General features: G+C 37.7%; 1 protein-coding gene across 18 annotated transcripts in view; it reads right to left on the minus strand.

The window, feature by feature from the left end:
• LOC106052346 (deoxynucleoside triphosphate triphosphohydrolase SAMHD1-like) overlaps positions 1-15,586 on the minus strand; it is a 175,383-nt gene that overhangs the window by 59,860 nt on the left and 99,937 nt on the right. For 15 of the 18 annotated variants that reach the window (XM_056034990.1, XM_056034989.1, XM_056034992.1 and 12 more), the window contains 3 exons: positions 10,517-10,567; positions 9,201-9,242; positions 9,056-9,106 (listed from right to left, as the gene is read on the minus strand). The exons of 1 other annotated variant lie outside the window; for it this stretch is intronic. In XM_056034990.1, the coding sequence (XP_055890965.1) occupies positions 9,056-9,106; positions 9,201-9,242; positions 10,517-10,567 (144 nt within the window). The remainder of the gene's footprint in view (positions 1-9,055; positions 9,107-9,200; positions 9,243-10,516; positions 10,568-15,586) is intronic. 2 more of the 18 variants (XM_056034996.1, XM_056034987.1) reach the window with 2 other exon arrangements.

A 15,586-nucleotide genomic window follows, 5' to 3' on the forward strand; every position in this document is an offset into this window, starting at 1 on the left:
AAACAGAAAGAAGCGGGTTCGTATGCGAATTCGTTGACCGCCATCTGGAGATGTTGATTGTAGGCTAGTAGGGCGCAATCGTCGGCAAAGAGAAGCTCTGTTATGACCATTTCTTTTGAAGATTGCCGTCCGAACAAAACCTGATGTCGATGGCTTCTTGCAATCGCTGATTCATTTGACCCAGCATTACGCCAAAGAAGATAGAAAATAGAGTATGAGCAAGTACACAGCCCTGCTTCACACAATTTTCTATTGGGAAATGATCAACATGTCACCATGTCTAATCATGCCTTTTTGTCCCACATGAAATTGCTTGAGAATGGATAGGAGCGTAGTTGGGCATCTGAGCCTGGCCAAAATCCTCAATTAACCATTGACTGTGTTGAAAGCCTTGGTGAGGTCCACGAAGGCAGAGTATATTTAGGTTTATATAGTGTACTATACTTAAATCTAGTCTAAAATCAAGACTGTCTAACACTCTAGATCAAGACTGCCTAGAGTACAAGTAAATTCTGATTATCTTAGATTCTATTTCAACGTGAATATTTATGATTATAGAGATACAGATTATAACTAGATTTGATAGATCTATGACTATTATGACAATCGTATGGCATGTGTGAGATCAATTTTTCAAAGCAACTATAATTTAATGGACTTCATCTAAAACAAGTTCATTCAAATATTCACATGCGTTTTTTTTTATATTTATAAGCTTAGTATTATTTTGGACCAATGTCTCAAAGCTACTGATAATAGAAATGAGGTATAAACATTAGGAAAAAACACGACCCCTTAACTCAAGAAAACATTAAGAAATTAAAACAGACACAAAATAGACAGTGAGATTCATAAGAAACAAATATTCACATAGATTATAGTAACACCTTTTTAAAAACACCTTTTAAAAAATCATTTAAAAGTTTTAAAATAACAATTTTTATTTTTACAATTATTTTTGTTTGTGAAATTGTGTATCGGAAAATTCCGGGTACTTGAAGTAAGCTAGTTCTAAAAAATACACAGATCTTGGGTAAAAGACTCATCAAATAAGGTACTGTAAATGCGCAGTTGCAAGCTCTAGTTTCAGGTCTTTTATTTTTATATCCTCTATCGGGTTTTATCCCAACTACCCGTACTTTTGTGCAGAATTGTTTTCTCTATCAGACACACTTAAAATTATAGCGTAATAATCTCAGTTTAATTTAATAAGAGAACTGAAAAATGCAAAGATATAGAAGGGAAAAAGGCACTTCCGGCCCAATTTATGATTCTACTTTTTAATCAAAGAAAAGAAACGCATTAGTCCAAAATTTCCCATTATTAACTTATTATACAACGGAAAATCTTACTAATACCGCTTACGTATAAAATCTCATTTAATAACATATATTTAGTAATTCAAATTTAGATCTAGTAACCAAAGAAATAGAAACGAAACCGTTGGAGTTTTAAGAAACATTTGACCTGTATAACCTTAAGTAAAAATCACTAAATTTAGAAAGCCTTCAGGACAGAAGGCTCAAGTAAAGTAGTAATTATACATAAAACACTGAACAATAATCTTCAAATACAAAAACACAATTTAATAAAATACTCTAAAAGACACAAAGATAAAGGCACATTCATCGTCCCATATGCTAGGACAAATTTGTACAAATACTCCTTCTTCCCTAGTGTTATTAGAGCTAGCCAGGAAAACCAGTGACTTGGCAGAATTTAAGTCATTGGTTAATATGAATGACTAAAGCATGACGCGTAGGAAGTAATCATCTTCTTTTTTGAAGTAACGTCTGTATTATATAAGATAAGATAAGAAGATAAGATAAGATAACTATTTTACAGTGTAAAATATATGCTTGACTTAACATGCCTATGTGCTGTTTTCTTTGCTTGTCTAACGACTAAAATACAACTAACGTTATTGCATAACTGTTAAACGTGCAATAGGAAAAAACAGGGTGGTCTTGTTATTATGGACTGCACACTAAGTACACTATATAGGCTTACACGTGTACGTCTATCTGACCAGGTTGTTAAAATCAGTCTATTTACTTTCTGGGCAGGGAGGCTGTGTAACTATATTAGTGTAAAGATATATCTACGAACATGCTTGACTAGCCATGCCAGTGTGTTATGTTCTTGTTTGACCACTCCACATTAAGCAAACACTATTGCATAACGCGTAATGAAAAAAATGCAGGGTAGTCTTGTAGTATCATCGACTACACACGTACAGTACAGAAGCTTTTGGCGAAAAATGTTTAACATTTTATAATACTGCTACTCTCAATTGCAAATATTTACTCCCATAACTTCTACCAGCATCTTACTTTATCCTCTTCAAATGCAGACTGACTAAATAGTTGTTAACTGCATCATATTTTTTTGCTAATCTAAGTTATAGATATCACATGACTAGAAAACAGGGATACGCGTTTCAATCCTGACCACATGTTAAAAAGTTGTATAAATTAAACTTTTTAGTTAGTAACTAAAAAAATTAATTAAACTACGATTTTAACTAAACTTTTTTTTCTAGTTAAACAATGACCTTAATTAATTTTTATTAGTTAAACCAAAAGTTTCTAACTTTTTAGTTAACTTTTGCCCATCACTATATATATGTATATAATACCCTACATTTCCCTTTTTGAGATATTGCGATCAAAATAAAAGTAATCTGTTTCTATGGCCTACGGCTAACCGCCTTTACTTTCTCCAACTAATGACAGAAACCTATTAGAGCTGGGTGGACTAAAAGGCACACTAAAGATAACGAAAATAAAATATCACTGTCTTCGCCAGGATCCAAACCTTGGACCTCAGTATGGTAGCCAGGATATTTACCGCTCAGTCACCGCGCCTTTTCCTAGTCGCCTTTTTCCAACCTTTACTTAATCTGATATTTTTCAAGCTAAATAAATTTGGGACTATAACTCACAATTAATGCTTGAATTTTATTGAATATTATTTATGGAATATTTTTTTTTGGCGGCGATTCTCAAAGCCTTAATCTGAATATGTGGGGTATCTTATTTTTTCAAGGAACAATTCGGTTTTATTTGCCTATAAATTCATATTAGAATACTTTTCTACATTATTCAAAGGGTCCATTATAATAGGATGAATAATGAGCTTTAGGTCAGGAAAATGCAATTCTTCAGTGAAGAATGCAAGAAAACGCTTTTGGCGTCGGGGCTACACCCTTAACTTCACTAGGAAGCTTACAGCGCTCCCCCAGACCCCCAAGCTTGCAAGAGAAAGTCCTCGACATCACTGTTTTTTTTTTGTTTTTTTTTCGCCGAAGGTTGAGAAACACTGATTTATTTTATCCTCGTATATATATGCGCACGTATAGGCATAGGGTTAGGGGTTACTGGGCGTTAGGGTTAGGGTTTTGAAAATAAATCGCCCCCCCCCCCAAACTCCAAAGTTCTGGATCCGCTAGTGATCTATACACAGAAACTTTAATGAACTTTCCGACATATATCAAACACTGCACTCTCTTCTTTTGACAACTAACTCACTTTTGTGTGATTCGCTCATTTGTAAAATAGATAATACATACATTACACATTCACCTGTGACATCTCGCTCCTCTCCTCTTAAAATTATAATCAATTTTTACAAAAATATCTAAATGACATGATTATAAAACAAATATAAAACATTAAAACACAATACAACAAAAATGTTCATTCGATAGGCCACAAAGGCTCTGGATATGCCACACTGGCGTATATGTAGTCATACAGACTTAAACATAGTCACAAAGATCTTGGCGTAGTCACACAGACTTCGAGGTAGTTGCACAGACTTCAATGTAATAGACACACAGTCTATGTTTAAGACACACAGTCTTAGTAGAAGACACAGTCTTTGATCAAGCAACACAGCGAGTTACCCTGGAATTCGCCGACTTACGTGTGTTTCTACAGCGTAAGGGTGCGTGATCTGAGCGGAGTACGCATGTTCTGCCCAACAGGTATCTGGCCTACTTGGTTACTGCCCAAACAACTGCTAAGCACTCTCTTTCTACGGTGCTGTAAATTCCAGGAAAACACTCAACAGAGGAAGAATAACATTGATAATTATTTAATGAATAAAACAAATAACACACACAAACCACTGGATGTCAGGTTCCCTTAGATCTAGTTCTTTTCATAATAAGCCGCCATTCACCAATATTTCTCTATTTCCGCTCTTCTATTTTCGACGCTCGTGTGGACCAGTGTGCTAGTGCGCACCATGTATATCAGTGCGAGAACAGAGTTAGAACACTGCTTACCTTTCTCAAATCTGTTCGCCCCGAACAGAACCTGTACCGCCGCAGTACTGATGGAGTCGATCCGCATGGACGACATTCAGCTTAGACCGTGAAATTTTCTGGATCCTATAAACCACGTCGTTGATCGTCTTTACGGCGCAGTATTGACCTTCCCAGTCTCTTTGTAGCTTTGGAGATCTGCTTTTCCGCCTCCGAGGGTTGTACAACCATACCAGATCGCACTATAAAACTCGGAGGAATCAGCCTGATTGTCATATCTTTTCTTCATCAAGCCGCTATTGATCTTGATATTATTGCGGGCTAGATTATATACACTCTCCATTCTTTTTCGAAGAATGAATACATACTCGCAGGCACTGACTGGTGTATCTCCTCCGGAGGATTCTAGCTACCCGTCGCCTCAGCGTGGCGCCTCCTTTGGAAACGTCTAGTAGTGGAACTAGATAGGCTAAGTACGAGTAGCGAACCAGGCCATTGCAGGATCCCCTGGGTGAGTTTTTGTGTTGTTGCTTTTTTATCTCACTCGGGGTAGGGATGGATTAAGTAGCTCGCTCCCCAGTCGAAAAATTACGCCACGCCGTTCCACAAAGGGTGCCGTCGACAGTATCCCGTTAGCTGGAGTGGCCGTCCCTGCACGGAACAGTGGCGGTTAAATTATAGGAATATGAGATAAACTCCCCGCAGTCAGCACTGTTCTCGGCCACTTGTAGCGAGTGGGGTCCAGAAACGGGGAAGGTGCGCTGTGTACACGGCACGGCTCGGTCTGGCCCATTCAACCAATATGGCTGTCTGCCGCTGGGAGCCCTCAAACAGGAGTCGGGATGGAGAATCCCTTGACCAGGCCTGGTTGTTGGATAAAAGCCTTTCTAGAAATCAACGGGATAATGGCGCCCACGTAGGCGCCGATTCCCTACTGGACTTCACTCAAGGTTTATCTCCCGGAATATCAAATAATAGATCATATGGTAATCTAAGTTCACGGCCAAACAACATCTTTGCTGGGGTACATCCTGTTCTGGCGTGAATGGATTCTCTATATGACATAAGAAATAACGAAATATAAATATCCCAGTCGTCTTGTCGCAACCTTTAAAAGGTGCTGCTCCAGAGTTTGATTGAATCGTTCCATCATTTCATCTGACTGGGGGTGAAGAGGGGTAGTGCGAGACTTTGTGATTCCTAATATCTGGCACATTTCTTGAAGACTTTGGATTCAAAGTTTCGGCCCTAGTCGGAATGCAACTCAATAGGGGCACCAAACTGACAAATCCAATTTTGTACTAATGTTTCAGCTACTGTGATGGCTTCTTGATTTGGAATTGCGTATGCCTAAGACCATTTGGTAAAGTAATCAATTGTCACCAAGATTTACCTATTACCGTTCTTACTTTCAGGAAATGGCCCAGCCACATCAATTGCTATTCTCTCAAATGGGACACCCATATTTTACTGATGCATATGCCCCCTTATTTTACGTTGCAGGCCCTTTGATGCCGCACAGACATCGCATCTTTGACACCATTCTTCCACGTCTTCTCGATGCCTAAGTAAAAACGCTGGCGAACCTTTTCCAAAGTCTTGTTTACACCAAGATGAGATCCACTGGATCTATTATGTATCTCTTCTAGTACTCCAGCGAGTCCCTCTAAACCTAGTATGCTTTGGTGGCAGCCCCTTTTTCTGAGATGTGTTGCCAGTCTGGTTGGTGTCCGTTCTCCTTCCATTAGAGAATGGAAGCTAGATCTTCATCTTTTAGTTGATCTTCCCGTATCTTTTCATTAGACCAGGATGATCCGGAAAAATTGACCTCCAAACGACGACAATCAACGATTGCCTCTCTTTCTTCAGCTTTCCTGCAATGTTTGCATTCCATTTTACTGGGTCGACGAGACAGTGCATCAACATTCTGATGGATCTCTCCTTTACGATGTGCAATGTCAAATTCATAAGTTTGTAGACGTTCAATCCATCTTTCCACCTGACCTTCAGGGCTATTAAATGAAAGTAACCATTTGAGAGCTGAGTGATCAGTTCTTAAGAAATTTCTATCCATATAAATATGTGTGAATATGTTTTACTGTTTCCACAATAGCCAGGAGTTCACGCCTTGTGACACCATACTTTTTCTCAGCCATCGACAAGCTACGACTGAAATAGGCAATGACTCGTTCAGTTTCATTCATTTTTTGAGACAAGACGGCGCCTATTCCAGTACTACTCGCATCTGTTTCCAGTATGCCTGGTGTCGGGTAAGCCAATATGGGGGATGAGGCAAGTGTGTTTTTTCAGCCTTTCAAATGCATCTTGACATTCCGACGTCCAAATAAATTGCTTCTTTTGCTCTGTCAGCTGATGAAGAATCCTACAAATGTTGGAGAAATTAGGCACAAAACGTCTGTAATACGTACAAAAATCCAGAAAGCTTCTTAATTCATGAATATTCGTTGGGGTAGGCCATTGCATTACTGCCTCAACTTTATCGGGACCAGTGCTAAATCCGTCCCCTGACACGATGTGCATAAGATATTTTACACTTCTTCTAAACAAAGAGCATTTCTTTGGGTTGAGTTTCCATCCCAGCGCCTCTTATCCTTCGAAACACTTCCTTCAGATTTATAAGATGCTCGTCAAACGTCTTACCTAAGACGATAATTTCATCCAGATAGACAAGGCAGATGTTCCAGTTAAGTCCATGTAAGACACAGTCCATCAATCGCTAAAAATGGCCAGAGCATAGTAGAGCCCAAAAAGGCATTACAATAAATTGCCAGAGACCGTTTCCTGCAGAGAACGCAGTTTTCTCTCTATCTTCGGGATGCATTCCAACTTGCCAATAGCCGCTTTTTAGATCAAGAGTAGAGAATATCTGTGCTCCTGTAAGCGTGTCAAATGTGTCGTCAATTCTAGGTAAAAAGATAACTGGCCTTATGGGTGACCTCGTTCAACGATCTATAGTCTACACAGAATCGCATAGAACCGTCCTTTTTTCACTAAGACTAAAGGTGAGCACCACGGATTATTTGAAGGCTCAATGACTCCCTGTTTTCTCATGCATTCTATCATGTCCATGGCTTCTTGTTGTTTTGCTAGTGGATGTCGAATTGGTCTGGTGTTTCCTGTGTCGATATGATGTTGAACCATATTCGTCCGCCCGGATTCCGTCTCATCAGTTGGAAAAATATTACTAAACTCACAAATTAGTTTTTCGGCATTGGTATATTGTTCATCTGATACATTCGTTTTAATCTCCCCCAGGAGCTTTTTAATATGCGGGTGGGCTGATTCAGTACTTTCTGATCTCTATCGATCATGACCAACGTCTTACCTACGGCAAATTAACTACAGTTATGTTCCTTGCCCACAACCAGTGCCGTTCTTGTCTTTGTATGACCAGGCTCTAATTTTCCCCAAACAATTAATTCAGGTTGTGCAGGTGAGCTCGTATCCTCTGTCAATATGACTCTTCTGATTCGACCATTCTTTTCCTCATCCTCGTTATTTAGCAAAGGAATCTCTACGTCTCCACATGTCAAATCTCCTCCGCAAATGTTAATAGAAAATCCGAATTTCTGCATTAAGTCAAGTCATCGGTTATATTGGCGATAAGGAATTCATGAATGAATAACTAATTCCCGAATTTAACACTCGTTAATTCTTGTATAGGCATCAATTCGCCGCTGGCGGTTTTTAAGGAATATGAGTTCACTTTGGTTATATTGTTTTTGTTCACGACCTCTGGCCGAATGACTGATCGAGAAGCACCAGCGTCCAGCAGAAAGCGATAATTTTCAGCACAGATTTTGTCTTCTACCTTCAGACACTTACTCTGCCTTAGCACTACAACCGGGATGACGGTCGCTAGGGCTCTTATTCTCTGTGTCGCCGGTTTCCGCCCCTTGAAGCCGGCGCGTGCTAGTTTCCCTAGTAGCCCCGGGAACCAGTTTGAGCATACATTTCTGATCTGTGATGGGTTTTGATTTGTCGAGATCGTCCAGTGCAGCTTCTTTGAATATGGCCAAGTTCACCACAATTCCAACATCGTACAGGGGCTCTGGGTTGATCTTCTGGTATCCGGGTTGTTCGCCTTTCGTCCAGTGCCTCTGTCACCCTTCTGACAAGTTGTGTGAATTCTTCCTTTTTGACGTCCAGCCTTCGGCAATGGGAAGTGCTCCCAGATTTAAAAATATAGGTGTCCGGATCTACTTCTTCTTCCATTAAATCCTCCCGTATGAGTGCTTGTAGGGTTTACTTATTTCCAATAGTCTTAACACCTCGATCACGGAGCTTTCGCCTCATTTCCTTCACAAGTAGTTAATCTAGAGTTTTCGTGGTACCCATTACAAATCCCAATTTTGATACCAGTTGTGGTAAATTCCAGGAAAACACTCAACAGAGGAAGAATAACATTGATAATTATTTATTAAGTAAAACAAATAACACACACAAACCACTGGATGTCAGGTTCCCTTAGATCTAGTTCTTTTCATAATAAGCTGCCATTCATTAATATTTCTCTATTTCCTCTCTTCTATTTTCCACGCTAGTGTGGAACAGTGTGCTAGTGATAGGGCGCACCATGTATATCAGTGCGGGAATAGAGTTACAATATATATGTATATATATATATATATATATATATATATATATTTATTAGTTTATTGCAATTTTTCCTCTACTTAGCTATACATCTAAACATAAAAAATCAAAATGTATTATTTGTATTTAATATTATATTAGGCATATAATTAATTATTTGGTTTGTACTTAGTCTCTGATAGCAGAAGGATTTTCACAGCTTTAAGAACTTCTTTCACGCTGAAAAAAAAATATTTAAACAATTAAAAAATCAAAAATGTATTCTTTGTATTTAATAATATAAAAGGTTTATAGTTAATCAATTAGTTTGTACTTAATATCTGATGACAGATGGGCTTCAAGAACATCGTTCACTCTGTAAAAAAATAAATAAATATAAAGCATATTTTAAGTGTAATTATATTTATTATTTTGAATCAATTATTTAATAATACACTAAAATTGATACATTTGTGCTATTTGAAATATTTTTTTTACAAATTAATTTTGTTTAGCTCAATTTTCATGCTTTTAGCATGTTCAGTGCATGCATTTTTGTGGACTATTTGGGGAAAGGTGGATTCCGGAGTGGTATTTGGGAGAAGGTTTCCGTGTTGTAATTTTTTAAGTATTTGAATTCAAACACAAGTGGAAAAGCCTACATAATGAAAGACCGATGCGTTCTTTAGAAGGTTTCATCTAATTAATCTAATCCAATTTTCGAACAAAAAGTCGAAGCAATATAGTCTAAATATACATGTAAAATGTATTTTAAAATTGGGATTTATATTTTAACTAGCCGCATATTACCCACAGGCCTTTTGTTATAACCGATCTAGTGTATTGGATTAAGATCTAGTCAATGGGAAACATGGTGATTATATGAATATGACAAGGAAAATAAACACAAATAATTTCTCGAGAATTGTTTCATTTTTGCGGGTACACACACACAGACATTTATGTGTATAATACCCTAAAGTTCCTCTTTAAGACATTGCGATCTATAGAAAAGACAAAATAAATGTAATCTGCTTCAATGGCCCAAGGTAAACTACTGTGTCTTGTGGTCAGCACAACGGCCAACCTCCTTTACTTTCTCCAACTAATGTCAGGTACCAATATAAATGGGTGAAATCAGAGGCGCCCTAAAGATAACGAACAATCAATACCCCAGTCTTCTCCAGGATTCGAACCTGGACCCCCAATTCGGAAGCCAAGCATTTCTCCACTCAACCAACGCACCTCCATATAAAAGAGAAATAAAAATGAATCCTTTGTTCCTTGCTAAAAAAATGTAACTTACTGTTGTAAATAGAGTTGTAATGTTCTAATAGAAACTTGGGTATGAATGAACGTATAATTTGTATTGTATCGTACAAATTGTTTACAGTAATTATGTAATTTTTTTTAATAATAAAGAATATATATGTATTTATACATTATTGTATGACTTGAAATTCTTAAAAGTAGTGATAGATTAGTTTAAATAGTTCTGATAAAATAAATTGACATTGTTATTTGCAAAGAATACCTAGCTTATTGCAATTTTTTCCTCTATTTAGTAATACATCATAACAATAAAAAATCAAAATGTATTATTTGTATTTATTATAATATTATGGTTATAATTAATTAATTATTTTGTACTTAGTCTCTGATGACAGAAGGGTATTCACCGCTGTAAGAACATCTTTCAATCTGTAACAAATGTATATATATATATATATATAAAGCTTATTTTAGGTGTAATTATATTTACTATTTTGAATCAATTATGTAATTAGACACTAACACTGATACATTTTTGCGATTGGAAATATTTTTACCATTTTTTTTGTTTAGATTAATTTTCATGCTTTTAGCGGTGTTTTATGGTGCATGCAATTTTATGGACTAATTGGGAAAAGGTAGATTGAGGAGGTGGTACCTCGGAGAAGGTTTCCGTGTTTTTTTTTTAGTATTATAAGAACCTGTATTAGTTGAATTTGAACACAAGTGGAAAACCCTACATATTGAAAGACCAACGCGTTCTTTAGAAGGTTTAATCTAATTAATCTAATCCTTTTTCGGACAAAAAGTCAAAACATCAATATCTAAATATACATGTAAATTTATTTTAAAGTTTGGATTTATTTTGTAACTAGCCAAATAATACCCGCTGCTCTAACTGTATTGTTGATATAGTGTATTGGATTTAGAACTTGTCTATGAAAAACAAGGCGAATATATGTTAAGGACAAAGAAGATAAAAAGAGAATTGTTCCCTGTATGCGGGTACATATATATTGTTATAAACCTGGTGGTGGCACAGATGGGGGTAGTGGTGCGAGTGTAGTCAGCCGACGAGCGTTCAACCGTTACGAGTTACGACGGTCAGCCGAGTCGAGTTTCAACAGGACGGTTCGGAAAGGATCGCCGTCGTGAACAGAGCTCAAAAACGTCACGAGGGATGTAGTCATTAGACTAAGCTAGAAACGTCGAGCAATGTTCTGTCCGGTTCTAGAAGGCCAGTAGGGACCCTATATAAAGAGCGGAGGTGTCGCAGTCAAGACGGTTCAGAAAGGAGGTTCACGACAGGGGTTCAGAACACGGTCGACTACAGCACAGTTCAGCGGTGTGGTTCTGTACGGAGCATTACGACGGTTCAGTGCGGAGTACTATCAAGTACAGTTGAGACGAACTGCGTCTTGATCTTGGTCTGCGATCGAGTCCGACACAACGAGCCTAGTGTGTGAAGTCAGTCCTGAACTGTTGAACCCAGTGCAAGCCCGGAACAAGACGGAGAGGCCAGTGCAAGAGTTGATACGGCGGTACGGTGTTATCGGAGAGATATTTGTACAGTGTACGTGTTGCCATTTGTACAGTATTAGCTGTTATTTATTCAACTATTAAAGTGTTACGTTACTCTGGAGCCATGAGTTGTCAAGTTCTTTACGTTGGTGGTGTATGGTGCAGTTTGCAGAGAGCCTGGATTGTAAGATTCGTAACAATATATAATATATAATGCCATAAAGTTCCCTTTTAGACCTTGTTATCTATGGGGCAGGCAATGTAAAAGTAATCTCTTTTTATGGTCCATGGTAAACGAGGGGGTCATATGGCCAGCACAACGGCCAACCACATATATTTGAACCCAATTACTGTCAGGTAAATATTAGAGCTGGGTGGACAAAGAGTCGCGCTAAAGATAACGAAAATTAAATATCCCAGTCTTCGCCAGTATTCGAACCTGGGTCCCAAGTTCCGAAGCCAAGCATTTCACCACTCAACCACCGCACCTCTAAACAAAAAGAGAAATAAAAAATATAGAAACAAGAACACTGTGTTCCTTTGTTGAACAAAATAAACTTACTATTGTAAATTTACCTGTAATGCCTTATTAGAAACTGGGGTTTGAAAGTATATTTTGTGTGCTATCGTAAAAATTGTTTACACTCATTATGTAATGTTTTTTGTAATGCACCATTGTAAAACTAATTTCCACAGTAATAACAAAGAACATTATTGGATGGCTTTAAATTCTTTAAAATATTAGGTAATCATGGAAATGAGCGTCAAAAATTATTGATTCATCGAAAATTCAAAAAATTTTTTTTAAATATAATTAATAAATATAAATAGTGTTTTTAAAAGATTTTCTTGTAAAAAAGAGAACTTTTATATTGATATGACATGAACAAAAAGCATTAGCGACGTCAAGGTTGCCCAGCACGCTGCCATTTTGTTTACAATGATGTCACTGAGGTGTTGCCAACTGAGATTTTCTTTTTGTTACACTTGCTTAAACCGGTGCTGCACGCTTGTTTGTAGGCATAAATTATATAATTGACTATATAAACTATTTCCTTTTTCTAACAATTATATTAATAAAGTTGTAATAACATAAATATATGCTCAACTTGTTGTTTTTTTTTTGTGTTGATTTGTTTTTTTTTGTGTTAAGTCTATGTAGCCTAGATCTAAATATTAGATGAATATTATGTTTTGTTCTGTTGTATTTGAGTCACTGGTAAAATAGTAATCATGTGGCAGTTTCTAATATTTTGGCCAATATAGAGCGTGAAAGGATGACATTGTGACCCGCTTCTATTGAACCACGGATAAAAGAATCGGCCAGGCTATAAGCCATTTAAGAAGAAAGTCAAGCTGTAGTAGGCGTGTAAAAAAAACAACAACGTAGAAGGACATCCAAGTCTAGTAACTAAGTAGGCTAGTAGTCGGTCGACCTGAGACTTGTTACAAGTCTAAGTAACTAAGTAGGCTAGTAGTCTGTCGACGTGAGAGCTGTTACAAGATTTTAGAAAAGTAGCGATGTAAATAAGAGAAGTGATTAGGTCACAGTAGAAGTCACCTGAGAAGCAATTATAAAAGTCTGTATGAAGTAATTGACTAGTTTTATGTGTTGAAATTGATGTGCTCGTCTTTAATAGTAGTTAAGTATCTGGGCAACAAGCTGCTAAGAACATGTAGATTTCATTTCACATCAAGACATATTTCATTGTATATTTCATAGACAAGATATTTCGGGTGTTCATGGGCGCCCGCAGGATTTTTTGAAGGGGGACGCAAGTTGCCACCTATGGCTCAAAGTCGTAGCTTCAATTCCCCCCCCCCCCCCGAGCATATTGAAGAAAAGAACTGGTGTCCCCTCGCCCCCCCCCCCCACCTATACGATATTAATTTCACTGTAAATACATGGCGCGTTGGACGTAATCGTCTTCTTTTTTGAAGTAACGTCTTATATGATATAAGATAAGTAGATAAATACTTGTTTCATGCTCTTGCATCGTTTTAGGATGTAAACAAAACTGGTTAAACTGAGCATTAGTATTGCTTGACAAGCGAGACGTTAACGAAGAAACTAACGAATCCAGATACGGACTGTAAAGCAGTGTTCTTTAATAATCCCAAAATCCAAACAAATGTTTTTTTGCTTGGTGTGTCTGTCGACTACAAATTATCGGCAGCACTAATTCATTACATAGTTTGTCTGCCAATAGTCTCGCCTTCCTCAAGATGCCATCCCTGAAGTGTTCCTAACCATGGTCAGTTTGGTTTTTGATTATGTAATTAATGTGGACGGGCCTGCCATTGAGAGAGGTTCTAAACAAGGCAAAAAAAAAGAGGGAGGAATGGAGAAAGACGGTTGACAAATCTTGCCTGGTGCCCCAACGGTCCAACAGACTAAGGGATAGGTAAAGGTAAAGGTAAAAAAATTAATGTGACTGCTGGTGTGCTTTTTAGCGGCCACTTATGCAAAGATGGACAGACTGCAACGTACAACACGGAAACTGGTTCAAGAACAGATGAATAATTGATTACAATTAAAACACACATCAGAAGCACACGAGAAGCAGGCATTGATTACACATAAAGCAGTTTGTCTGGTTTCACTTATAGTAGGCCTAACTATTTTAAAATGCACCAAACATGTTGTTTTGTTTGTTCGTAAAATGTTTTACATGTTTCGGATGTTCATTCAGAGTTGAAGATAATTACTTCCTAGTCCAAACCTCTCGCAGGACGACGGGAGATGGGAGCGTGCAGGGTTTGAACCCTTGACCATCGATAAAACTGAACGACAATCTAGCGCGCAAACCGCACGACCAGGCAGCCATCCAATTCAAAGATCTTCTCAAATTGACAGCTGACTAGAATTTTTCCTCCAAGACAAAAAGAAAATAACATTTTATCATATTCTAGGACTTTACTAAATATAATGATAGATATAATTATGTGCAAATGAAAAAAAATCGTCGCGACTACGTGCTATAGAATTTAGAATAGCAAGCCCATAATAAAGCGTGCATGGTCGGACATGAACTACAGATTAGCTTATTCCAGGACACGTATGCAGAATAGAAGACCACCGAATCCCTAAACGACTCTTGTATGGCCAACTAAGCGAAGGAAAGCGCTCTTAAGGTGGTCAAAGAAATCGCTTCAGGGACACCCTCAAAGCTTCTCTGAAGGCGTTCAGCATAGACCCATCCACCTGGGAGACAGAGGCACATGACAGAGCACCATGACGTTGCGCTGTGAAAACCGGCGCACAGGTTGCTGAGGAAAAGAGAACAAAGCTGGCAGAAGAAAAAACGTCAGAGAAGAAAAGCAAGGCCAATGACACTAGCTCCAGCTGGAATAACCTGCCTAGTGTGCGGTCGAACATTCCGGGCTCACATAGATCTCACCAGCCACACGAGGAGACATAAAACCCCAGTGCAAAGCCCTCAGCCCCCTGGATGACAAAGTGGTCATAATCGAACTATGATGGACGAACTATATATATTCCTTTAAAAGATAAGAGAAAGCAGAACGGTTAAAGAGGTATTTCTAAATGTGAAAAGCTCTTGCTTCGTCCTAGTACATTCTCAAAAACGAGATTTGTATATGAATATATTATTTAAAATATAAATGATTCTAAATCTCCTTTCATTAAATATCGGAATGTGACAGTGCTATATAATAGTATATAAATTATTTAATTATTGTAATAATCTTCATCATCAATGACTTAATACTAAGCATAAGTTTGCCGTTAATCACAACGGTATAAAATTGATTTAGATCTAGATTTATGTTTTAATTAAATAATATATTTTTTTGTAAGCCTTAAGTGTAGTATTTTTAGATCGAAAAACGGGTGAGGGAAGGAGCAAAACAAAAATAGGAGTCCCATCAAAGGCCCATGCCGACCAGCAAAATGATCAGGCCAAA

Source organism: Biomphalaria glabrata, chromosome 7 (genome assembly GCF_947242115.1).
Source record: "Biomphalaria glabrata chromosome 7, xgBioGlab47.1, whole genome shotgun sequence".
Classification (NCBI taxonomy): Eukaryota; Metazoa; Mollusca; class Gastropoda; family Planorbidae; genus Biomphalaria; species Biomphalaria glabrata.